Source organism: Miniopterus natalensis, chromosome 12 (assembly GCF_054644295.1).
Source record: "Miniopterus natalensis isolate mMinNat1 chromosome 12, mMinNat1.hap1, whole genome shotgun sequence".
Taxonomy (NCBI): domain Eukaryota; kingdom Metazoa; phylum Chordata; class Mammalia; order Chiroptera; family Miniopteridae; genus Miniopterus; species Miniopterus natalensis.
Window position 1 is genome coordinate 3,210,330 of NC_142092.1, and position 26,661 is coordinate 3,236,990.

General features: G+C 48.5%; 1 protein-coding gene across 1 annotated transcript in view; it reads right to left on the reverse strand.

The window, feature by feature from the left end:
* Positions 1 to 26,661, reverse strand: part of WNK2 (WNK lysine deficient protein kinase 2) — a 122,409-nt gene that overhangs the window by 48,607 nt on the left and 47,141 nt on the right. Inside the window, exons 8-18 of the mRNA XM_087822508.1 lie at positions 24,547 to 24,749; positions 22,081 to 22,212; positions 21,554 to 21,736; positions 19,350 to 19,898; positions 17,213 to 17,503; positions 16,722 to 16,771; positions 15,716 to 15,884; positions 15,514 to 15,630; positions 15,009 to 15,179; positions 14,710 to 14,755; positions 14,115 to 14,234 (exon numbers count right to left, since the gene is read on the reverse strand). Of these exons, the coding sequence (XP_087678634.1) occupies positions 14,115 to 14,234; positions 14,710 to 14,755; positions 15,009 to 15,179; positions 15,514 to 15,630; positions 15,716 to 15,884; positions 16,722 to 16,771; positions 17,213 to 17,503; positions 19,350 to 19,898; positions 21,554 to 21,736; positions 22,081 to 22,212; positions 24,547 to 24,749 (2,031 nt within the window). The remainder of the gene's footprint in view (positions 1 to 14,114; positions 14,235 to 14,709; positions 14,756 to 15,008; positions 15,180 to 15,513; positions 15,631 to 15,715; positions 15,885 to 16,721; positions 16,772 to 17,212; positions 17,504 to 19,349; positions 19,899 to 21,553; positions 21,737 to 22,080; positions 22,213 to 24,546; positions 24,750 to 26,661) is intronic.

The window sequence follows — 26,661 nt, forward strand, 5'->3', positions numbered from 1 at the left end:
TTGGAAGAATCAACATGGTTGAAATGGCCATATTACCCAAAGCAATACATAGATTTAATGCATCCCCATCAAAACACCAATGTCATTTTTAAAGAAATAGAACCAAAAAACCGTCAGATTTGTATGGAACCACAAACGACCCCGAATAGCCAAAGCAATCCCGAGGAAAAAGAAGAAAGCTGGAGGCACCGTGCTACCTGACTTCAGATTACACTGCAGAGCTATGGTAATCAAACAGCACGGTTCACTTTCATGTGTGTCAGTACAGTTGAAGTGACTCTTGTAGAGAGTCTATAGTTTTATCTTGTGTTGTTAATCCATTCAGCCACTCCATGCCTTTTGATTGGAGAACTGAATCCATCTACAGTTACAGTAATTACTGAAAAGAACTTCCTACATATTGCTATTTTGTTGTTTTCCAGCTGTTTTGTAGTTCCTTTGTTCCTTTCTTCCTCTCTTGCTCAGTCTACCTTTGTGATTTGATTTTTCCAAATTGGTATGCATTGTTTCCTTCCCGTTTATATTTTATGTATCTATTATAGGCATTTGCGTTGTGATTACCATGAGGCTTATGTTAAAAACATAGCTGTAATAGTCTATTTTAAGTTGTTGACTTTGATCACATACAAAAACTCTTTTACTTTCCCATACATATTTAATGTCTTTGATGTCACAATTGACATTTTTATATTGTGTATCCATTAAAAATAACTGCAATTTTTGTTATTTTTAATACTTTTTTAACCTTTTTACTAGAGTTAAGTGATTTACACACAACCATTATGGTATTATTCTGAATGACTATATACTTATTTTTACCAGTGAATTTTATTCTTTCATGGTACGAATTAGTGTCTTTTCATTTCAGCTTGAAGAACTCCCTTTAGCATTCCTTGTAAGGCAGTTCTAGTGGTAAGGAACTCCTTCAGCTTTTGTTTATCTAGGAAAGTCTTTACTTCTTAATTTCTGAATAACAGCTTTGCCAATTAAAGTATTCTTGGATATCAGTTTTATTCTTTCAGCACTTTAATTATATTATTTCCACTCTCTCCTGGCCTGCAAGGTTTCTGCTGAGAAATCCGCTTAAAGCCTTTGAACATTCCCTAGTAAGACGTTAGTTTTTTTTTCTCCTGATGCTTTCAAAATTCTCTCTTTGATTTTTTCATAGTTTTATCATAATGTGTCTTGGTCAAGTCTTCTTTGGGTTGAATATGTGTGAGGACCTATGAGATTCATAAACCCAGATGTGTATATCTCTCCCTAGATTTGGGAATTTCTGAATAAGCTTTCTGACCTTTCTTCTTCTGGGATTCCATAATGCAAATATTACTTGTCTCATGGTGCCCCAGAATTCACATAGGCTTTCTTCATGTCTTTTAATTTTTCTTTCTTTTTGCTCCTATGATTGCATAATTTCAAATGAACCTGTCTTCAAACTCACCAATTCTTTCTTCTGCTTGATCGAGTCTGCTCTTGATGCTCTCTATTGCACTTTTCTTTCATTCATTGTATTTTCAGCTCTAGAATTTGTCTGGTTCTTATTATTTATTTCTCTATTGAACTTCTCATTTTATTCATATACCGTCTTTCCTGACTTTGTTGAATTGTCTATATGTATTCTCTTGAAGCTCACCAAACTTCCTTAAAGTAATTATTTTGAATTTTTTGGCAATTCATGGATATTCAATTCTTTGGGGGTCACTTATTGAAAAATTGTTGCTTATTTTGTGGTGTCATATTTCCTTGCTTTTCTGTTTCCTGTAGCCCTGTGTTGATATCTGTGTACTTGATGGAACAGTCATTCCATCCAGTCATTAGAGACTGATTTTGTTGGGTAAAGACCTTCACTTGCAAGTAGGTGTAGGGACACCAGCTGAGATGTGGTGGTTCCAGCCACAGGGCAGGCCCAGCAGAGTAGTCTCTATGCAGCAACATCAGCTGGGATCAGCACTGGAAAAGACTGCAGGTGGCTGAAGTGGCTGTGGGGGCTGTTGGGGTCTTCAATGATGAAGGCTGCTGGGAACCTCCTGATCTCTTTTTCTGCCATGAGGATACTGTGGCTAAGGGGATCCCTCCTGGCACCAGGTCCAGCTGTTGGCACTTTCGTGGTAGTGGTAGCACAGTTTTCTGACCTGCAGGCACCCAAGATGCAGAAACAGAACAGAGGTCTAAAAGTGCAGGTGCTCACACAGTGGTGACTCCAGATTCTAGGGTGCTGGCTAGCCCACAGCAGCGGTGGCTCCAGTGCCTGAGGTACAGAATATGGAGCGACCATGGAGCTGGGGTATGGGGCATGTGTGCACCCCAAAGCAGCCAGAGTTCTGGGGTCTGGAATATGCACAGAGTTGGGAAAGGCAGCTGGCAGTCCTGGTCCCAGGGTGGCACAACAGCAGTTCCTTTGAGGGAAAAGTACAATAGCATCTTGCTCCCTGGAGGGTCCATGGCAGCAATGGCTGTTGCTTACCTTGACAGTAAAAGCTGCCAATGTCTTCTGCAAACAGGCCACCGGGTTGCATGCCAACTAACAAAGTGAGGTGCTCTGCTCTGAAAGCTATAGGGAGCCCGTGGCTGTTATGGGGGCTGTAGAGTTCCTCAGCAGCAGAGGATGATGGGTCCTCTAAGAGTAGACCACGAGGAACCATGATGGCACTTGCCATGTGACTGATACATATACCTGCCCTTCTTTGTTCCTGGCTGTCTCCTGATATCTCAGCTAAGGCATCTCCCCAGCAGTCCTCTCTGTGAGTTATTTTCAGTTTTTGTTCTATTGTGTTCCCACAGGTTCTTAACTGGATTCTTGACCCCTCCCCAGGGACGTTACCTTTTATAGGGAAATGTCTAATTATTGCTTTTATGGGGAGATGAAGGCTGGTATCTCCTACTCTGACATCATGCTGATGTCACTCCTCCCCATTATCTTCTAAGGGGTCTTTTTCCCTCTCCGTCTTTTCAATCTGGGCAGAGTTCTCCTCTCCTCAGATAAACTCCAGCTGTCCTGAAGATTACTTTCTCTGAATACAGAAGTCTGGGTTGATAGTTTTCTTTCAACACTTTAAAAATACAGTGCCACTTCTTTCTGGACTCTGTGATTTCATGGTTATTTGAATGACCTTTCTTCTAAAGGTAAACAATTATTCTCTGGCTGATTTCACAATGTTTTCTTTGTCTTCAGTTTTCAGCAGTTTATGATGTGTCCAAGTATGGATTTATTTGGGTTAATACTATCAAAATTCATTCCACTTCTTGAATCTGTAGATTCATGTCTTTCACTAAACTTGGGAAGTTTTCAGCATAATTTCAACATTTTTTCAGCACTGCACTTTTCTCCTCTCCTTCTGGGACTTTGATGACACAAATGCTATACCTTTTTTCTTGTTCCACAAGTTCTGTTCACTTTTTTGGGTATCTTTTTCTAAGTTCTGATTGGTTAGTCTTAGGTATTTTAGTTTCAAGTTTTAAATTTTCCATTTGTTTCTTTTGTATCTTTTATTTCTTTGCGGATACTTTCTATTTTATATTTTACATTTGTTTCAAGAATGTTTGTGATTGCTTGTTCAAGCATTTTTTTAATAGTTGCTTTAAAGCCTTTGTCAGATCATTACAACATCTATGTTATCTTATGTGCTGGATGTCTGTTTCCATGCAAGTTGACATTTTTATGGTTCTTCATTTGACAAGTACTTTTGGATTGCATTGGTTGGCTTGGATTAGACTGGATTTTGCATAATATTATGAGGTTTTAGGTCTTTTTAAATCCTACGGGGAATGTGGTTATTTTTGCTTTAGTAGGCAATTGACCTGGTTAGGTTCAAGCTACAAGTTGCAACTGGCCTTCTATGAGCTGTGGCTACACTGTCAGTTCAGTTATCTGTGTCTTTGCTGTACTAATCTGACATGAAATACATGTGTACCACCCAGGGACCAGTTTGGAACCAAAGTGGGAGTCCATCTACTAGAGCTCAGTTCTACTAGATCCGATCCATGTATGCATAGGTTAAAAACAACTGTATCAGGTTGCTTCCCCAAGCTCCTCTCTTTCCATGATTTTCCTGGTACTTCCTGGTTCCACTGGACTCCCCTTACAGTCCTCTGGAGAGAAACCATCCACTTCCGTAATTGTGAGAGGCAGGGCTAAGTGGCAGGAGGACAGAGAGAAAAAAAGAACTCTTGGCTATGAACTCTTTGAGCACCAGCTCCACCCAATGGAGAGGAAGGCTCTCCCCTCTCAGTTTTGTCTCCTGATACTTGTTGCTGCCCCTCAGAACTTTCTGCAAGCTGAGGATAAAAGAAGAAAAGGGAATGAAAAACAGGAGGGATCCACACACTTCTCTCTGAGCTTGACAAGTTCCCTTTCCTGCCCTGTGAGCTGAAACCAGAGGGTATCTCCTGGAGCTTCTCTGTCTGCACTCAGAGTTCACTGCAGTCTTCCTGTTACCCTGAAGTCAGAGTACCTCCCTGAGCTCAGGAGGTACCAGAGGGAGAGTGCTAAGCTCACCACACCTCAGTGGTACCTGGAGTTCTGTGAGCTTCCTCCTCCTCCTCCTGCTACTTCCTTCCCAAGTCCTCACAGAGCTGTGCCCTGTGTCGACGGCCCAGGCACATCATTAGGTTCAGTGGAAAAAAGGGGCGATGGGATGTCTGTACCATCTTACCCAGAACCAGTTATTTTTTATGATATGCCACATACTGTGTTTGCAAAATTGTTTGTAAAAGTAACGTGGGGTCCAAAATGGTGTCACCTTTATGTAAAAAGAACCTCTGTACTTCTGCCTGAACACACAGCATTCTGAAATCGCCTTCATGAGGGTACCATGCTCGGAAGTAGCTCCTCTCTCGCCTGCCTAGTCCCGGTGGTCCTTCCTTCTCCAGCAGTTTTCCAGCAGGGCCAGCCTCCCGGCCAGTAATTATGAGCCCCCTTTTCCCTAGCCTGGTGAACTGGTGAAGCATCAGTGCTCAGCCTCTCAGCCAGCCTGTAAGAATGGAAAATGCCCCAGGGGAACAGACCAATACTGGGCTTGCATCCCAGGTCTCCATCCTCTTCGGGATCCCAGCATGATAATCCTCCACGGTCTTCAGATTTCCCAAATACCTTCAAGCATATGATCTTTTTATTTTATCCAGCTGTTTGGGGTCATCCTCAGTGAACAGTTAATTCAAATTAACAGATCTGCCATCCCCAAAAGTGGCCACCTCCCTTTCTTTTATAAATGAAGAAACTGGCTCTGAAAGGTTTCCTGAGGTTGGTGCATAGATGGAGAACTAGAGTTTAACTCCAGGCATGCCCTTTTAATCACTAAACCATACTGAAAATTAGATTTATTTTGTAAGGGTTTTTCTCCCCCAATTAATTGGCTGTATCTAAACAAAAAAGTAATACATGAACACATTCTTATTTTAAAATTAAGCCACTGCAGACAATGCTGCTTCTCCCGTGGTCCCTCAGTCTGGGTAGGGCCAGGCCCTTTACCAGGTCTGTTTGTGGCTAATTAGGGGTTATTAAGCTGACCTTTACACTGTGGAAATACATCTCCAAAGATGTAATGCAAGCTGCTGGAAACATATGATAAAAAATTAAAAATGATTAACAGATGTTTTTCTTAAATGTACAGAAGTGTCACTGCATGGGACACGTAACCAGACCCCCCGTGTATGCCTGAAACTGAAGACAGTTCCAAACCCTAGATATACTGTGTTTTTTCCTATATGTAACATACCTCTGATAAAATTTAATCTATAATTAGGTGCAGCAAGATATGAAAAACAACAGCATAATAAAATAGATTAAAACAACATACTCTAGTAAAAGTTATATGAATATGCTCTCAGCAAACTAGCACTAATTTCTTTTTCCTTCTTCCCAGTTTCATGGATAAAAGATTTGTTCTTACGATAGATTTTAGCAACCTAACCACACAATCTTTATTCTTTCCTTATTAAGTCAAGAACTTTCACCTTTTCACTTAGAGAAAGCAATTTAAAGCTTCTCTTCAGTATATCTGAATCAGCATCATCACTATGCCTGCACTTTGGGGCCATTATTGAGTAAAATAAGAGTGACCTGAACACAAGCACTGCGATACCTCAACAGTCAATCTGATAACATAGGCAGACTCAGGGAGTGTCAGGGACTGAGCTGTGTGGCTCTGGGGCGAGGGCCACCCCTTCCTCCACCCCCAAGGCTGACCAGCACTCCCCTTCATTGGAAATCCACTCACTTCATCATCCTGACTCCCAGAAGCTCTGCCCAGCTGAGCTCAGGGTCCTGACAAAATCTGGGATAAACTGAGTTACATGCTCCACAACAGGAGCCATTTTTCCCCTCACACACCTGACCAATGCAGAGCCTTCCCTTCACAGGGCAAAATCTTGGTCTGTTTGGGCCTGATAAACTCTGCTGGCCTGTCTGGCCGGCATGGCTCTTGGTTGAGCACTGACCTATGACCCAGGAGATCACAGTTCAATTCCTGGTTAGGGCACATGCCCGGGTTGTGGGCTCGATCTCCAGTGGGGGTCGTGCAGGAGGCAGCTGATCAACGACTCTCTCATCATTGATGTTTCTATCTCTCTCTCCCTCTCCCTTCCTCTCTCTGAAATCATTAAAGATATATTTTAAAAAAACAAAAACAAAAAAACTCTGCTGGCCTTACCCTGCGATTTCCTGAGACCCTACCACACCACAAAGGTCTGCAGGCACCTGGGGGATGGTAGCTAGATTTGGTGTACACTGGGACTTTTCCTGAGTGCCCTCAGACCCAGCACTGACACTGAGTTTAAACCCCTATTAATCTGGTGAACACCACTTCACCCTGCCTGGTGACTCACTGAGAACCTTCCACATGCAACTCAAGTACCACCAGAGGCTCTTTCAGTGGCTGAACCTAAAAGGCAGCCAGCAGGTGGAGATAGATGGAGGCGGATCTAGGGGTGCCTTGGGACTTTTGCTGACCTGCCCCCAGACTCACTGCTGGTGGAAGCTGGTCTTGGTGTACACCTTGGTTCTTTCCATGCATTCCAGGCCCAACAAAGGCAGCTACAAACTGTGGATCACTGATAGCTCCAAAAAGGTTGCCCAGGCCCAGTCACAGGCAACATCTGACACTGGCCTACACCACAGTCCTGCACAAGAGGCCCCAGAACCAACACACCCAGTGGCCAGCTTCAGAGAAAATCAGAGCAGGATCCAATAAGCTTCACACATGGCATTATCCACAGGGAGATCTCAGCAGTCACCAGATCCTGCTGGGGTGAAATCCGTTTCATGTGGTCAGCACCTGCACAGCAGCTTGTACACTATGGTAAGAATCAATCCTCAGTAAGCCAGTCTGAGGGTCGAACCCATGCATGAATGGGCCAATATTAATCAAGACTCAATTACAACAGTAGGGGTCACATAACCCACACAAAGGCATTCCTAGAGCACCCAGCTCAGCTGATCAAGGAGACTATGACACTGGATGGTAAAAGACAACTACTACATAAGGCCACTCTACATAGCAGATCTACCTAATAAACGCAAAGAGGCAGCCAGAATGAGGAGGCAAAGAAACATGCCCCAAATGAAAGAACAAGAGAAATTTACAGAAAAAGAGCTAAATGAAATGGAGGTAAGCAATTTAACAGATACAGAACTCAAAGTAATGGTTATAAGGATGCTCAGGAACTGAATGAAAATGACAAGAAACTTAGCGAGAATGACAACAGCATGAAAAAGGACACAGAAACTACGAAAAAGGACCAATCAGAGATGAAGGCAACACTGAAGAAATAAACACCAGGTTGGATGAAGCAGAGGATCAAATCAGTGATACGGAAACAAGGTAGGAGAAAAACCCCAATCAGAGCAGCAAAAAGAAAAATTTTTTAAAATGAGGACAGTTTAAGGGACCTCTGGGGCAACATGAAGCTTAACAATATCCACATCATAGGGTACCCAGAAGAGGAGAGGGAGGAAGAGATCGCGAATCTATTTGAAGAAATGATGACTGAACACTTTTCTACTTGGTGAAGGAAATAAATATACAAGTCCAGCAAGCACAGTGTGTCCCAAACAAGAGGGACCCAAAGAGGCCCACACTCAGACACATCACAATTAAAATGCCAAAGGTTAAAGTCAGTGAGAACCTTAAAAGCACTAAGAGAAAGACAGTTACCTACAAGGGAGCTTCCATAAGACTGTCAGCTGATTTCTCAACAGAACCATCTTAGGCCAGAAGGGAGTGGAGGGAGAAGAGGAAGAGGACGAGGAAGAGGAGGAAGAGGAGGAAGAGGAAGGAAGAGGAAGAGGAGGAAGAAGAGGAAGAAGAGGAGGAAAAAGAAGAGGAAGAAGAGGAGGAAGAGGAAGAAGAGGAGGAGGAAGAGGAGGAAGAGGAGGAAGAGGAGGAAGAGGAGGAAGAGGAGGAAGAGGAAGGAAAGAGCGCTGGCTGGTTTCCATCACTGGTTGGAGTGTCGGTCTGCTGACTGAAGGGCTGTGGGTTCCATTCCATTCCAGTCAAGGGCACCAGTACCCTTAGTTGCAGGCTCCATCCCTGACAGCGGCTGGGGTGCGTGTGGAAGGCAATCCACCAATGTGTCTCTCTCATATTGATGTCTCTCTCTGTGTCTCCCCCTCCTTCCACTCTCTCTAAAAAATCAATGGACTTCTGTGCTTTGTGTCATTTACATTTTCTGAGCTTCTACTGGCCGTGGTCCCACCTGTGCTTTTTCTGGCTACACCTGTCGGCCTACTTGGTGCCCAGCCCCCATCTCCCACAGGGAGCAACACAAGCCGTCCTAATGCAGCGGCAGGCGCAAGGGTCCTTTCCCCAGAGGCCCATGCTCCCACTTTCGAGCCCATACCTCCCAGTCTCATTTTATGCCCAGACTTCCTTCCATTTCAGGCCTAGACACACATCTGACTGCTGGCATCTCTCTTTTTATGTTCCCATGTCCTCCTATCCCTCTGTCCCCTAAGTCAGGAAATAGCACACCTTCCGTCCAGTCGCCTGTCTGGAGCCCTCCAGTTCACCTGCCTTGCCAGGCTGAGGTGCGGATGGGAGACAAGAAGGTGGCTGTCCCCAAGTATGAGTGTAACTTCTGTGCCCCATCTGTCGCCTCTTGTCCCGTGTCTGGCATGGAGCCAGGTCCACATAAAAATAAACCTTTGTTAATGAAAGAAAAAAAAAAATCAATGGAAAAAATACCCTCGAGTGGGGATTAACCAAAAGAAAAAAGAAGAGGAACGTAGTTAAGAGTAAAATGGCGATAAATGTGTACCTATCAATAATCACTTTAAATGTAAGTGGCTTAAATGCTCCAATCAAAAGACATAGGGTAGCCGAATGGATAAAAAAACAAGATCCATATATATGCTGTCTACAAGAGACCCACCTCAGAATGAAAGATACATTCAGACTAAAAAGAAAGGATTGAAAAGGCATTTCATGCAAATGGAAATGAAAAACAAACCTGGGGTAGCAATACCCAATATCTCACAAAATACACTTTAAACACTTTAAACAAATAAGAGACAAAGAAGGAGACAACATAATGATAAAGTATCAATCCAAATGTCAATTACAAACGTCCTTGTAAACATTTGTGTATTCAACACAGGAACACCTAAATATACAAAACAGATCTCGACTCTGAAGGGAGAGTCGACAGTAATACAGTCATAGCAGGGGATTTTAATGCCCCATTGACATCAATGGATAGATCAACCAGAGAGAAAATCAACACGGAGACGGCAACCTTACACAACACACTAGATCAGATGGATTTAATTGATATCTTCAGAGCATCTCAACCCAAAGCAGCAGAATATACATTCTTTTCAAGTGCACATGGAACATTTTCTAGGATAGACCACATTAGGCACAAAACAGGTCTTAATAAATTTAAGAAGACTGAAATCATATCAAGCATTTTTTCTGACCCTAATGCTATGAAACTAGAAATCAATCACAAAAACAAACAAACAAAAAAACTGAAAGACACACAAAATTATGAAGGCTAAATAACATGTTACTAAACATGAATGGGTCAACAAGATCAAGGAAGAAATCAAAAGACACCTTGAAACAAATAAAAATGAACACACAAGGACCCAAAATCTATGGGACACAGCAAAAGCAGTCCTAAGAGGGAAATTCTATAGGATTACAGGCCTATCTCATGAAACAAGAAAAATCTCAAGTAAACAATCTAATTTTACACTTAAATAAAGAAGAAAAAAGAACAACTAACAAAGCCCAAATTAAGTAGAAGAAAACAATAAAGATCATGGAATAAACAAAATAGAGTCTAAAGAAACAATACAAAAGATCAATGAGACCAAGAGCTGCTTCTCTGAAACAATAAACAAGATTGACAAACCAGACTCATCAAGAAAGGATCCAAATAAATAAAATCAGAAATGAAAGAGAAGAAGTAACAACTGACACCAAAGAAAATCAAAGGACTGTAAGAAAATATTACAAACAGCTATAAGGTCAACATATTAAGACAATCTAGATGAAATGGACAAATTCCTAGAAACATACAATCTTCCAAAATTGAATCAAGAAGAAACAGAAAATCTGAACAGACTGATTACAACTAATGATATCAAAGCAGTAATAAAAAAAACTTCCAATAAAGTCCTATACTGGTTGGCTTCACAGGTGAATGTACCAAACATTCAAAGAAGAATTAACACCTATCCTTCTCAAATTAACACAAAAAATTCAACAGGTTGGAAGACGCCCAAGGTAATTTTACAAGGCCAGCATTATTCAAATTCCAAAACCAGATAAGACACTACAAAGAAGGAAAATTATAGGCCAATATCCCTAATGAACAAAGATGCTAAAATCCTCAACAAAATATTAGCAAACCAAATCCAGCAATACATTAAAAAGATCATACACCATGACCAAGTGGGATTTATTCTGGGGATGCAAGGCTAGTACAATGCCTGCAAATCAATAAACGTGATACATCACATAAACAAACTGAAGGACAAAAATCACATAATCACATCAATAGATGCAAAAAAGCACTCGACAAAATCCAGCACCCATTTCTGATAAAAACTCTCAGCAAAGTGGCAATAGAGGGATCATACCTCAACATAATAAAGGCCATATATGACAGGCCTATAGCCAACATCATACTCAATGGGCAAAAACTAAAACGTTCCTGTTAAGATTAGGAACAAGAAGGGAGTGTCCACTCTTACCACTCTTATTCAACACAGTACTGGAAATCCCAGCCACAGTGATCAGACAAGAAGAAGAAATAAAAGGCATCCAAATTGGAAAGGAGGAAGTAAAACTATCACTATATGTAGATGACATGATACTGTATTTAGAGAACCCTAAAGACTCCACCAAAAAACTACTAGAACTGAAAAATAAATTCATTAAAGTAGCAGGATACAGAATAAATATCCAGAAATCAGTTGCATTTTTATACACCAATAATGAACTCTCAGAAAGGGAAACTAAGAAAATAATCACATAAAAAAATACACAGGAATAAATTTAACCAAGAGGGTAAAAGACTTATACTCAGAAAACTGCAAGACACTGAAAAAAGAAACCGAAGAACACACAAATGAATGGAAGCATATACCATGTTCATGGGCAGGAAGAGTTAACATCATTAAAATGTCCATCTACCCAAAGCCATCTATAGATTCCATGGAATTCCTATTAAGACACCAATGGCGTATTTCACAGAACTAGAACAAATATCCCCCAAATTAATATGGAACCACGAAGGAGCCCTAATAACCATGGTAATGTTGAGAAAGAAGAACACAGTTGGAGGGATCCCAACACTGGATATCAAACTACTACAAACCCACTGTAATCAAAACAGCATGGTACAGACATAAGAACAGGCATATAGATCAATGGAACAGAATAGAGAGCCCAGAAATAAACCCATGCCTTATGGTCAATTAATATTTGACAAAGGAGGCAAGAAGCTACAATGGGGTAAAGACAGTCTATTCAATAAATGGTGCTGGGAAAACTGGACAGGTACATGCAAATAAAACTATACCATTTTCGTACACCATGCACAAGAATAAACTCAAAATGGATTAAAGACTTAAATGTAAGACTCAAAACCATAAATATCCCAGAAGAAAACACAGGTAGTAAAATCTCGAACATTTTTCATAACAATATATTTTCTCATATACATATCTGCTCAGGCAAGGGAAACGAAAGAAAAAATATACAAATGGTACTACATCAAACTAAAGTTTTTGCACAGCAAAGGAAACCAGCAACCAAATGAAAGACAACCACTGAATAAGAGAACATATTCACCAATGATACAGCTAATGAAGGGTTAATATCCAAAATTTATAAAGAACTTATACAACTCAACACCATAAAAACAAACAACCCAATTAAAAATTCAGCACAGGACCTGAATAGACACTTCTCCAAAGAGGACATATTGATGGTCAACAGATACATGAAAAGATGCTCAACACCACTAATCATCAGAGATGTAAATTAAACCTACAATGAGCTATCACCTCACACCTGTCAGAATGGCTCCATCAACAATCAACAAATGACTCCTGCTGGCGAGGGTGTGGGGAAAGGGGAGTCCTGGTCACTGCTGGTGGGAATGCAGACAGGGCAGCCACTGTGGAAAACAGTGTAGAGGGTCCTCAAAAAATTAAAGATGGAGCTGCCTTCTGACCCAGTGATCCCACTCCTAGGAATGTATCCTAAGAATCCTGAAACACTCATCAGAAAGAACTTATGCACCCCTGGGTTCATAGCAGCACAATTTACAAGAGCTAAGATCTGGAAACAGCCCAAGTGCCCATCAGTAGATGAGTGGATAAGAAGCTGTGGGACATTCACACCAGAGAATACTATGCAGCTGTGAAAAGGAAGGAAGCCTTACCTTTTGCAACAGAATGAATAGACCTGGAGGGCATTATGCTAAGTGAAATAAGCCAGTCACAGAAAGACAAATACCATATGATTTCATTTATATGGGAATCTAAAGAACAAAATAAACTAATAAACAAAATAAAGAGACTCATAGAAAACAGACTGACAGCTGTTAGTGAGGAGGGGAGTTGGGGGGCTGGGTGAATAAAGGTGAAGAGATTAAGCAAAATAAAACCCACCTCATAGACATAGACACCATTATGATGATTACCAGAGAAAAAGGGGGATGGGGGAGGTAGAAGTGGGTGAGGGGCTAAGTGGTGACAAAAGGAGACCTGACTGGATGGTGAACACACAGTACAATACCCTGATGTGTCACAGAGCTGTACACTTCAAATCCACATTATTTCACTAACTAGTGTCACTTCAAGAAATTCAATAAAAATATAAAAATTAAAATACATAAATAAATAAAAACTTAGTGAATTGTTTATTTCTGGGATTTTTCCATCTAATATTTTTGGACCATAGTTGACTGCAGGTAACTGAAAGCACAGAAAGTGAAAATGTGTGTAAGGAGGACTACTGTACCACAAAGTTAGGTCAAGTTATATAATCAGCAACTCTTTCCTGCCAGCTTATAGGGAATTAAACCTTAAATCTGTTTAAGTGATTATTTTCAGCCTCCCAAGGGACCATAAAAATCAGGACTTAACAGACAGCCCCCAGGGCAAGCTTGCTGGCACCTGTCCACACAGGTGAAGATCAATATCCGCGTGTCATTTTCCTTGGTGACAATTTAAAATCAGAGAGTCTTAGCACAAGGGACTTTCCTACCCCATCAGAACAAGTAGGGCATCTCTGCAGGTGGGCCACCTAGAGGGAAGGGGCAGGAGCTAGGAGTTTCCAGATGACACCGGTAAGAAAGAGTGAGGGCAGAGCCCCTTCAGCACACACCTGTGCGTCACCTGCACAGCAAAGGTGACCAGCATTCCCAAGTCTGAGCACTGCCCTGAATTGGTTCATTAGGTAGAAATTTTGGAGAGGAAAACAGCCCCTCAGGTTGCTTTGGGCTGTGGGATGACAGTGCAGGGTCAGTTCCTTGCACATACCTGGGCACACAGCACTGGCCAGTGAGCTGTGAGCACAAGTAGAGCCAGGTGACGCAGAGCAGTACATGGGAGAGAGGAGTGCCGAGTTACCAGCAGGACTGCGGGTTGTGGCTGTTACCTGGGCTGGCTTCTGGCTGCAGGGAGCTCAGAGGAAGTGGGGGCGAAGATTCGGGGGCCTCTGCAGCTGGGTGTTCAGCCACCGGACAGATGATAAACCACCTCTTCCCAGTGTGCAGGACTAAAGGGCAGGACAAAAACAGCTGGTGAGAGCAAGAGTGTTTCTCTCTTGGTGTGACCCACACTGCTGGCACCAGACCCTCTGGGGAATTAGTCTCACACCAGTGAGGGATATGCAGGCCACTCAAGGGCTCCTTGCTGGCAGTCAGGGACGCTCACAAGCACACCCGAAACGGGCTTAGTTCCCAGGATGCCCAGGGTACCACCACTGACGAGGCAATGCTGGCGGTGGACTAGCAGGCAGTGGGGAATCCTGACACCCTCAGTCAACATCTGGGCCAGACTGGGAGGACATCTGGTGGGGGAGAGAGGTCACTGAACAGTCCAGCAACACCCCCAGTGTGATGGCTTAACCCCTTAACAATATGCTCAGTGGAGCTCTTATCATATGCCTGCTGGGAGACAGACGGGACAATGACAGAAATGCCTCCTCTCTGGTGAGTCTGGTGGGGGTGTGGCCCAGGTGGAAGACATACCATTCTGCTGATATACCGGGGCGTTTGCTTGGGATTGCTGACTCTCCTGAGGGAGGCAAAAGGTCAGAAATCAGAAGACTGCACGGACCAAGAACTGGGAGCACAGTGTGGCCTCAGGACATCCAGGGCCTCAGAGCAGGATTTCCAACTGAGCTGAAGCGCCCCCTTGGGCACCTCTGCAGCGCTGCATGCCCTGCGGGCTCCTCCAGCAGGCAGGCAATGCCCAGTGCTGTCCTCAGGGCCTGGGGCTGGGGGGAAAGCAGGCCCTGGTTCTTCCAGGACCCAGCACCCTAACTCACCTCTCCACCACCCAGGCTGCAGGTGCTGAGGGGTGGTGGGCTTGCCCCAGGGTCGGAGCCACGGTCCACATCTGTGTCCTCACTGAGCATGTCCTCCGCCTTGTCCATGACATCCTTCATCTGTTCGATGAACGTCTCCCGCTCGGCCGGCAGGATGAAGTCATGCTCTACCTGCAATGGCACACACAGCCCTGGGGGGGAGGGTGCGACGCAGGCGTGCAGGTCTTCACAGACTGATTGGCTTGATCTCTGCTCTGTACTAAACCCCAACGGGGAGATGCCCAGGCTCCTGGTACCGGAGCCCAGGCTGCACAGCTCAGCAAGAAAAGCCACAGCGTGAAGAGCAGCCCTCCAGGGGCCTCCCGGACCAGGGGGCTGCCTGCGGACGCTGAAGCATGGGGCGGCTGACAAGTGGTTGGCAGCCCGGTGCCCAAAGGACACAGAGGAGACAGCCTCGCCAACCAGAAGCGCCACTGACCCGACCAAGCTGGCGGCACCCACGTACCATGTAGGTGGCAATCTCATCGGGCGCGTCTCCATCCAGGTCAAACTTGAATGTCACCATCTTGTGGTTGTGGGTCTCCAGCTGGCACTCGACCATCTTGTCGCCTGTGTTGCACACCTATGGGACATCCAGGCAGTGAGACACGGCAGGAGGCCTTGCCCAGCCTGCCCGCCCCTGCCAGCCCACACGCCTGTCTCCTCACATTCAGGATCGTCAGCCGGGGCCGGCTGGCTTTCTCCTGGCGGGAGCGGGTGCGTGTGGACCTGCGGTGATGTTTCCGGGCAGGCTTGCCTTCCAGCTTCCCCCCTCCAAACGTGCCTTCACAGCTGTCACTCAGCTCCCTTCCAGAAGTGACATCGGATCCTCCATAGCTGTTGGAAAACTAGGAATGTCTCTGTGCCCAGGAAAACGACCTGCAAACGGGCCTCACAGGAAAGCTTAGCTTTTCAGGAAACAGCCCGAAGCTTTAGTGTCTGGGTTTGCTCAGCTAGAAAACCTAGTGGGTCTGAAGCCAGCTATGCCCGGCAGAGAATCCCTGAACCCAGAGCCCCTCCTCCTGCCCTGGGCAGTGCTGAAGCTGTGGGGGACACGTGGGCTTTCTCACCCGGGACCTTGGTCCTCTGGGCCTCGTGCCCTGTGAATCAGGCTCCTTCCAGGAGCGGCCTCATGGTAAACATCGAAATTAAGAAACAATCCTCTCCCGTGCCTCAGTTTCCCTAACTGTGCAGCAGCAATGGGAACATGACCACCACATGGGTTGTTGCAAGGTTTGAGGAAAACTTGCAGAGCAGTGAGCTTGTTGCTGACATACTGAGAGGCTGGGACACAGGGTCCCTTCCTGTAACCAGTTCCCTCCCAAACTCAGCATGCCCCGTGACTGGGAGACCACAGGCGTTCGCTGGGAGACTGGGATGTGGACTGGATTCTGCCCTGCCCTCCAGTCTTCTACCAGCCCAGCACCTGGAAAACCTTCGGCACACATACCAGTGCCAACAACCCAGGACACAGCCAGGAGCATCAAACAACCAAAATCCAATGAGGGCTGACCAGGACCCCAGAGGAGCTCCACCAGGTCAGGATGGGAGCAACTGATGTCACTAGAAGCCCTGACACATGTGGGGAAAACCAGATGGGATCCCTGTGACAGGGCAGCAGGCAGGCTGAGGTGGCACGTGGCCATGCCATCTCCATGCCAGTTGGGCTGTTACCTCTCACAGCTCTGCAGGAGGCCAGGCTGCTTGTCCTGTGAGGCCTGCTCCTGAAATAAAACCATGGAAAGGAGAATGGTCACATCTCTCACCTGAGCACAGCCACAAGCCACCCAGCCCAGCTGTCGCCTGATCCCTTCTGACCGTAGCAAGCAGACCACACAGGGCAGCGGGTGTTGGAGCCAAGCAGATTCCTAAATGCTGGGACTCTCCTGTTTGTAAACACACTGAACCACTCTGATCATCCCATGGCAGCACACAGACCCAGGAAGGTTTGTCAGAGGCTTCCTGTCACCTCCAAGGAAAGCACCCTAAATCTACTGTAAAAAATATCACACCTTCTACCTGGAAACGCATTTAAGGAAAGTGTGACCCTGGGGACAGCAAAGGGAGACAAGACGGACACATGCTTCCACCTTCCCCACTTCTGGGCTGAGACCGAGCACAGGGGCCACGTACTGAGGGGTATGCTGGGGGCCTAGTCCACACACCTCCGGAGCCAACTCCACAGTCAGCTGGACAGCTGGGCAGAGGCTGGAGATCCCAGGCCCACTGGTCAGCGGCAGGCTAGCGGGTGGCAGTGCAGTGGTCTGGACAGGCAAGCTCTGAGTAGCAGCCATCACTGTGGGGGCCAGGGAGCTGGGGAGCTGAGGCAGGAGCTCAGGGGTGGCAGGTGGCAGCACTTCTGGCAGAGGCGGGGAGAGGATGGCAGCAGGAGCAGGCACCATGGGGACCTGGGCGGTGACATCCACAGCATATGGAGGTGGGGGGCCAAGCAGGATCTGTGAGAGCACAGAAGATATGTGTGCAAGTTGGGGTGCCATTGCCACCCCTGAGGGGCCCTGGGCATCGTGGGCACAGCAGGTGCTTCCCTATCCAGGTGGATAAGCATTAAGCACACCTGCAGTGCAAGAGCTGAGGGTCCCTCTCCAAAGGCACCCACTCCTGCCACAGGCAAGTTCTGGCCTCAGAGAACATTTGTACACAGACTTAGAAGAAACAAACATACGAAAGGCACTCTCGAGTTTCCACTTGTGTAAAATCTAACCCCAAACCACATTTCACTTATTCACGTCAAGCTGAGTCTGTCTGAGAAGCCCTAAGTGTGGTCACTTGGTGCCAACCTCAGGGTCTGGATTGAGCACTGCCCTGGACCTCAGCCTTCCCTGGGATGACCTGGGAGCTGGGCCTGACTCCCCACTGTTCCCTCTTTGTAAGCTCTCAGTGGAAAACCTAACAGGCAGAAGGAGGGCCCCAACCTGAAAGGGCAGGAGACCATCCTGCCCCAGTCAGGGTATATAGTCAGAAATGCAACGACCCCCTGCTTGGCCTGCTGGCATGAGACTAACCAGCCACAGGGAAGGCTGTGGGACAGTTGGCCCAATCCCTCCATAAAACCCAGACCCTCTTCCAGCCAGGCAGGGGGGAGGCCATTAGACCTGGTGGATGACCTCTGAGTGCCCCGTGCCTTTTCCAACCACTGAGCAAATGACCCAGTGCTCACCGTGTGCCAGGCTAGCATGGGCAGCAAGGTGCCAGTCCAGGCCCAGGCCCCAAGCCTCCATACAGGCCTTGGCTTTCCCCATATGGCCCTGACCTGAGAGGACTCGAATGAGTGACAAGCTGCCAGGTGCTTGCTCAGGCGAGGCGCTGGATTGCTGAGCCTTCCCACACATGTTTAAACAAATGCCATTCCTTCTTTCTCCAAGGACAGACCATTCTGGGACTTGGACAGCAAGAAGTACGTCCAGGAGGACCTGCGTCCACTCAGGACGTGGAATCTTAGCCCAGACTGAGTAAGTGCCAATGAGCTGGGAACCTGGCACCTCCCAAGCTTTGGGATTAATCTTCCTAACAGAATCAAAGGAGGTGTCAGCCCCACCTTAGAGGGAGGAGCCTAAGCGTTAAAAGGAAAGAACGGTGCCCACAGGCACAGGACTGTTGAGGTTTAGGGCCAGGCAGAGGTGCACCCAAGTGGGAAGGTGCCCAGGTGAGAAGTCCACCCCACCCCCGGTGAAAGAGTTCCCAGGTGAGAGGGTTCCCAGGTGAGAGGCCCCCAGGTGAAAGGCCCCAACACCACTCCTCTCCTCACACAAGGTTGGATAACAGCCCTGACACTCTAAAACATGCTGGGCGGTGCAGATATCTGAAGCCACTGGGAGGTTCACCCGACCGGCATGATGCATCTCCCCATGTCCCTACACTGTCAGCGTGGTGAGCTGCCTGAGGGCCCTGCCTGACTCTGGGACACCATCCTTGTCTGCCATGGCCACCCTGGAACCAGCAGCCACAGGCCCCCAGCCACTGCCTGGACCCAACTGATAGATCCCCCAAGAACCCTGGTGGCCCATTTCCCTGCTGACATGGAGGTTGTCCACCTACATCATTTTGATAGGTGGTAAGACAGACAGTGTGAGCCTCCCCTGGGAGTGGGAGGAGGCAGCAGGCACCTCCAGTGACGAAAAGCCAAGCGTGTGGAGCAGCCCTGCCTGCTCACCAGACCCCACTCTGGCCCTGCTCTCAGCCAAGGTACTGAGAAGGAGCGGAGCCCAAGGACGCTCTGCATTGCTGGGCACTAAGGGGTCTTCTGATGCCTGGAGAGCAGGCCCTGCCTGGAGGGTGGCTTACCTGGCTCCCCACCCTGGGGGCAGAGGCAGTCTGCTCAGGAAGGTGGGCGATGCTTGGCTGGTGGGGCTGCGGCACGGGGGCTGCTGGCTGCAGAGGGGTGGGCCTCACAGTCTGCGCCGTGTGGAGGGGGGAAGGGGGGACGTCGCTGGCCATCACCTGCGGGAAGGCTGCCTGGTACACGGGCTGGGCCGGGAGCTGGGCCACAGCAGGATGAATGGACAGGGTGGCCACGCCCTGTGGGGCCACAGCCAGCAGAGGGATGGCAGTGGCGGTGGCCGCCACATTTGGCACAATGGTCCGGCACGGCACGGCCAGTGGTGCCCCGGCGGCGTGGGGAAGCTTGACCGTCTGCAGAGGCAGGGCTGGTGATGTGGGCAGAGGGGCAGCGGCATTGAGCGGGAGGCTTGGCAAGATGACAGCAGGAGAGAAATATTGAGAGGGAGGAGGCACAGCAGGCCCACTGGCAGCTGGCAGGTCCGGGAGGGCTGAGGGGAGGCTGTCGATCGTGGCCAGTGGAGCGACTGGCGGGATTACAGGGAGTGGAGGCATCTGAAAGAGACGTGAGCATGTCAGCCGTGCTGGGGCTCAGCCCCCCAGGAGGCCCTGGACAAAACGGCCACCGCCCCTGCAGGTTCTGTCCAAGGCACTTCTATGCAGCTGCTGCCAAGGGGACCCAAAAGGAAACCTAATTCAAATGAAACCAAGTGCAGGACGCATTCAAACAGAGAAGGAAAGGCAGAGGGTGTGGGGACGACTGGTGGTTCTCAGGATGGCTGGGCAGCTCAGATTCGAGGGGTCACAGTAGTGACCACTAGCTTCAGTTTTCTTTCAAAAAGGCTAGGACGGTCAGGGCCACCAGACAGGCCCCAAACATCTGAAATTACTTTGCCTGATTCTCTTCAATCTGTATAAATTCACACAGACCAAGTTCTTTGTTGGGTTCTTTTGGGGAAAGCATGTCTCTGAATACCCGCTGGCCGTGCCGTCAGGACTGGGGAGGACGACATCTCCCCACAGTGGAGGCTCCAAACCTTCTCGTCGGAGACACCCAATATCCAACCTCAGGGATCCCTGCCCTTAAACACTGCAGCAGATTCCGACATTTCTCACTCTAAAACAGCGACTTTCGGCAGGTATGCTGTGAGGATTTTTAAAACATGCAACACCTGAATACTTAGGGGCACTGACCTTTTTCCCTTAGACTGTCAAATAAAAAAATCACCACCACCAACACAGCAACAGCCGTCCCACATGAATGAATCAACATTACACAGCCTGGCCGGGCGGGGCTCAGCGGTTGAGCATCGACCTAGGTAGGATCCAGGAGATCGCGGCTGGATTCCCGGTCAGGGCACATGTGCAGGTTGCGGGTTCGATCCCCAGTTGGGGGCGTGCAGGAAGCAACCGATCAATGACTCTCTCATCATTGATGTTTCTATCTCTCCCTCCCTCTCCCTTCCTCTCTCTGAAATCAATAAAGATATATTAAAAATAAATAAAATTAAAAAATAAAGCGAGACCACATACTTGCTTAAAAAAAAAATTATACCTATTTTTGTTTTTGTCAGATCGGCAAAAAATTTATTTCTCGGTGTGCTGCATAGTTTTAGGAATCAGCTTATGCGCTGATTGAGATGAAGAGGGTTGACAATCGCTGCCCTAAGAGGGAGCCTTTCTGGTGGCTGGTGCAGTCTACTGGAAATGGGCAGACTGACTTCTGGGGCTGTGAAAGCAACTAAATGCCATGACCACCAAAAGTCAGGCGGTGGCTTAACAGGACAGCAAAATCAACTCTAGCACGACTTGACAACAATAAGGGCAGGTGACAGTTGTGACAGCTGAAAGGTAAACTTCTGGGCTGTGGGGTGAACCCCAGGGACATTCACACCTTCTACATGAAGTGGCACTTCCCATCACAGCCCCGTGACACACAAGGCAAAAGCAAGCTCATGACTATCAATGATATCAGCCTGGGCGATGGCACTCGAGTGCCCACCATGTGCTATCAAGTATCATAGGTCATGTGATACCCCCCACTCCTGCCCCCAAGGAGCCATGGTCAGCATGGCCTCAAATGGCTCCAAGGATGGACATGATCATAGCTGGCTCCCCCCTTCCTAGACACCCCTGAGATAGACAAGTAAGGCAGGTGGGCACCGCTGCCCCACTGAGGGTGGAGGGTGGAGAACAGGAGGGCGAGGTACCTGTGTAGGGACTTGAGTGAGTGGCTGCAGGGGCACCGGTGGCATCTGGACGGGCTGAGCTGGGGCCACCTGGGAGGTTGGAGCCAGGTATGGTGGCAGGTGGGGGGGCACCGGCTGGAGAGGATGCACGGGCTTCGGGGCCAGGACCTGTGGCAAGGGGGCTGGCTGGGCCAGAGGAGGAGGCTGGAGGGAGAGGGGGTTTCTCTTACACCAACATCCCACTGAGAGATGCTGCAGGTGCTCAGACAGGACAGAGAAAATCAATGAGCATGTGCACACACACACACACACACACACACACACGCGCGCGCACCCCCCCCCCCCCAGCAGGGCGCCCAGGACACGCAGGTCGGTAAGAACTGCTGTGTGCAAATGAAGCCCCTCCAAGTGCTGTGGGACTTGAATTCCACAAACACAAGAGACCTACCCCCACTCCCATCAGCACCCCGGGCCCAGGCCAACCACAACTGACTGTCAGGGGAGACTGAGGCACTGATGGTGGCCATGAGGAGGGCAGCCACACTCACCTGGTGGCCAGAGGGCATGGGCTGGCCTGGGCCGGTCAGCACGGGGGCGAAGCTCATGGCTGGTTCCTGGAAATGCTGCGGTGGGAGGGAAGCACAGGTGGAGGGCGAGACAGAGCCCATGGACAGGCCAGGCTGCAGAGAGCGCCAGGGGCCATGCTCAGTGGCTACCCTAAAGACCACCACACAGCCACCCGCTGGACAGTTGCAGGGACCCGCCTCTTACTCCCTGTGCCCACCGTCCTGCCAGGGATGGTTTTCCTAGGAACATGACTCACAGAAGCAAGGTGTGGTGTCCCCTAAGCCCAGAATGGCCACAACTCCTAACCGAGGAATGTTCTGGAACATCAGTGCCACAGAATATTACACAGCCGTGAGAAAAGACCATTACAAGGGCTTTGTGGAATTGTGGAGACACGCTCGTTATGACACCAGTGGGGGAGAGATACAAATGCATATGCTTGTCTATAGGACTATGTAACATAGACAAGCTCACAGGATACAGAAACATGGACAAACAGCGGCTGCACCAGGGGAGGGCGCTGCAGAGCTGGGCCCTCCAGGGACTCGGTCAGGAAAACGGGGCCACATATGGAGTCTGTACCACTGGCCACAGTGGAGACAGAACGGGGCGAGTCAGAGACCTGAGCATGGGTCGTCCAAAGATAGTCACAACTGCTGCTGATTTGTTCATTTTTAGGTGCAATAACGATATTAGGTTTTGTTTTCAAAAATCTTGATCTGGCAGAGATACAGACTGAAGTATTTATGGGCAAAATATCTGTTTGGGATTTACTTCAAAACAATGGGGAAGTGAGAAGCAGGTAGGAAGATGTGGAAACAGGCTTCACACAAAGGTGACTGAGGTGCGGGCCTGGCTGTCCCCAGGACAGGGAATGCTCTCGCACTGCAGGCTTTCTGGATGAATCACGTGACAGTAATTTGTCACCTGAAACCTGTTATCAGTCCTTTCCATCTTTTGCAGTAAAGACACCATGAGAAGCAGCACAAGTGGGACAAAACCTGTTTTGTGCATCTACCAGAAGCTAGGGTGAGGAGAGAGTCTCCTATGTACCTGTTCCCCCAGCCGCAGCCCTGGCTCAGCAAGACTCAGGTACAGGAGGCCCCAGACGACTGGCACTGCTCCCAGCCCCTCCGCCCTGTTCTTCTCACGGGATTCAGGGCCACATCACCACCATAATCCTCCCCAGGAGACCCGGGTACACCCTGGGGACCCCCTCTAGTTCCCACCCTTCTGTCCATGCTGTTCCTGTTTAAACAGACAAGACATGGGAGAGAGCGCTCTGGCCGAGCCCTGGGGTAAACCCTGGCCAGCCAGCCTTTTACCTCCCTGTGCTTGGCCTTCCCAGTCTACAAGCAGAAGCTCGGACAGGCAGGGGGCTGCCAGGATAGGTAGCCAAGAGTCCCCCTGGCCCTGTGCCTGGGAAGGTGCTCAGCTCCAGCATGGCAAGCCCAAAGCCAAGAAACAAAGCTCTGAGCAACAATAGTCTTTTCCTAGGAGCTGTCAGTGCCGTTTATAACTGTATCTCACTTCATTTCATGAAATGAGCAAAACTGCAAGTGCAAATTGCCAAGGAGCCCTGAACCCTGATCAGCAGAGGCAGGTGTTTCAACTGCTTTTCCAAAGGGGCTTTTCGAGCCCAAGTATACAGAGGGAGGGAAGAGAGACGGGTGGCCAAAGAGGCTTCAGTGTCCAGAAAGTGGCGACAGTGAGAGTGTGGGGAGAGCTCGAGTGAGAACCCAGGAGAACTGGGCACCCAGCAGGGCACCTGGCCCTGACCCCCTCCTAGGCTAGAGGCCTAAATCTCCCTCTGGACCCCACTGCACCACCTGCCTCAAGGACAACTTCTCTGACAGCTTAGGCCTGCGAAGCAAGCAGTTGCTTTGCATTCTTTGGCATTAAAATCAAAATTATAAAATAAATGCCAAATGTGACCTCCTTACCTATCAATTTCCATTTCACCTCTCAGGCTTACAAAGTACTCCTCAGACGCGCATGAGGCCCTTTCAGTCCCACTTCTCAACTGTCACTGAAACGTTTCTCGTGGTCCAGCCACTTCCACGTGCCTAACAGCTGCATAATACCTAGGGGAGGTGCCACCTCTCAGTGGAGCTGGACATTCAACAGCAAAGGTTTCCACATATAAATGATGATTCTCTGCCCCCTTTGCACCAGTCTGAGGGCAGGACCTTGCCAACTTATCACAGCTTTGCAAGCACTGGGTGTCACTGGGCTCTGTTTTCCGTACTTTCTCACTAGGCAGGTCTCTCAGGGTAGGTCACAGGCTGCTCTGGCCTGCAGCCCTGCAGTTGCTGACAAGGATGGACCTCCTGTGAAACTGCTCTGGCACGACCGGGAACTGACCCCGGGCCAGCACAGCCTAGACAGCCCATCAGACTGCAGGCTGCGTGGACGGGGTGCCCAGTGCGAGGGCCAAGCTGACTCACCGTGGCGGGCTGCGGGTAGGCCCCCAGCGAGGGCAGGCTGGGTGGCAGGACAGGCCCCTCGCTCACGCTTACAGGGGGGCTGCACACACTCTGGGCGGCGAGCGGCGCTGCGTCCGCCAGCGAGCCCAGCACCGTGCTCTGCTGGCTGCTCTGCGAGTCCGAGTACACGGTGGAGCCCTGGCCGCTGTCCAACGTGCTGCCCGCTGGGGAGGACAAAGGCACGGCTCAGAGCGGGCACTCAAAGTGATGCCCGCAGCCCATGGGCTCCACACAGACGTGCAGCCCGCCCGCCCGCACGCTTCTTCTGCAAAACAAAGACATGGTTGTGTCTCCAGACCATGTAAGTAGTGAACATGCATCATTTTGCACAATCAACTACAGAGTGGTCCGGGGGCTGACTGCACCACCCGGAGGTGGCCCTGGCAGCCCCCCACACTGCCTGACACCTGGGGGTGCTGCTGCGGGCCACACAGGTCCCGGGGGGGGACCTCACAGTCCTCACAGGCAAGGCAGCTGCTTCCACCCTGGCTTAGATGGGGACCTCACACAGCACCCAACCTGGCCTTGAAAGTGAGCCTTGGGTCAGCTCTTCAAAGGCACAAGGGGTCTTGGGGGGCTGGAATGTCCAAGTTAGGGAAAGCCCCTATCCATTACCACCTGCGTTTTATGATGGGGGGAGTGGTCTCAGGATCCTGACCACCTTCAATTATAATGACAAGGAGTCTGAAGCGGGAGATCTGGGTCCAAATCTGGCTCAAGTCACAGGCCAGGTGTAACTCAGTTGGAAAATGGGGCTGACAAGGCCCTCACCCCACAGAGAGGCCATGAGGGGACCCAAAGGCTCCACGGCCTCACCTGCAGTCGGCCTAGCATGGCCAGTGGGTGGAGCTGCCCACACGTGGGAGCGGGGGTTTGGGGAGGAAGCAGACAGGACCTACATGGCCCACAGGCTCATCTGACCAAACGCACCTGGGAAGATAGGTCACCTCTGTGGCTGTGCCAGTAAAAAGCGAAAAATAAGAAACTATTTAAAATGGCACTTCCAGCTTTTTACTTCCACATTCCAAAAGCTACACAAACATTACAATTTGTCATCTATGAACGCCAAGCTATTTCCACAGGGGTCACCTTTCAGATTGTCAATATTGTGTCCATTTACAATTTAAACAAAGTAAAAGGGGAATCTTGTCAGTTTTGTATAAAAATACCACCACCCCCAGGCTGACCAGAACTTCTTTTAACCTAGGAAAACATAAGAATGTTGAGGTTTGATTACGCCCAACTAACTAGGAAAGTGGCTGACTTCTAATGAGGTGCTCAGGAGTCACTTCCCTGACGCAGAGAGGAGAGAGAGAAGCAGAGTTTGTCACCAGAGAGAGACAAAGACACACACAGAAAGTGAGTGTATGAGAGAGACAGACAGACAGAGAAAGACACACAGAGACGAGAGCACTGCACAAGAGGATGTGAAGAGACCCGGCAAGTCTCACATAAAGCAACTCTAATCCTATGTGTAACTTCTAAAATTTTAAAGTGGACATGTTTATTATTTGTATAATTAAAAATTAAATTTTAAAAATAGTTTTTAAACCTATTGACAAGTTGCCTTCTCAGTCGCGGGTGCTGGACCAAGCCCTCTCGTTGAGCTTGGTCTGAACTGTGGTGGGCAACCAACAGAATGTGTACTGTTAAAACTCATGAAACATGTCTGCTGTACCTTCCAACAGATTAAAGTGCATGTGTTTGCCCATTTTGTTACCTAAGACCAGGTCCTTTCTCTGGGGACGTGTGTGCTGCCTGGTGTCCCCACCTTCATGAAGCACAGCCACCCACGGGCACTGTGGCCAGAGGGATGGCTGTGCACAGGGTCTCTGTTCTGACCCACAGAAGGGGCTGAGAGTGTGCAGGGTGCTGTGGGAGGAGACACAGGGCGATACGGGTATGCACGCGCGCATATATGTGTGTGTGCACATGTGGATGTGTGCGTGCATGTATGCGCGCACATGCGTGTGTGCATATGAATGATCACATGTGCAGGTGATCTCTGGACGGTACCTGACACCGGTGGCCCCCAGGGAGAGACACTAACTGGCTTTTGCTGAACATTGTTTTCAA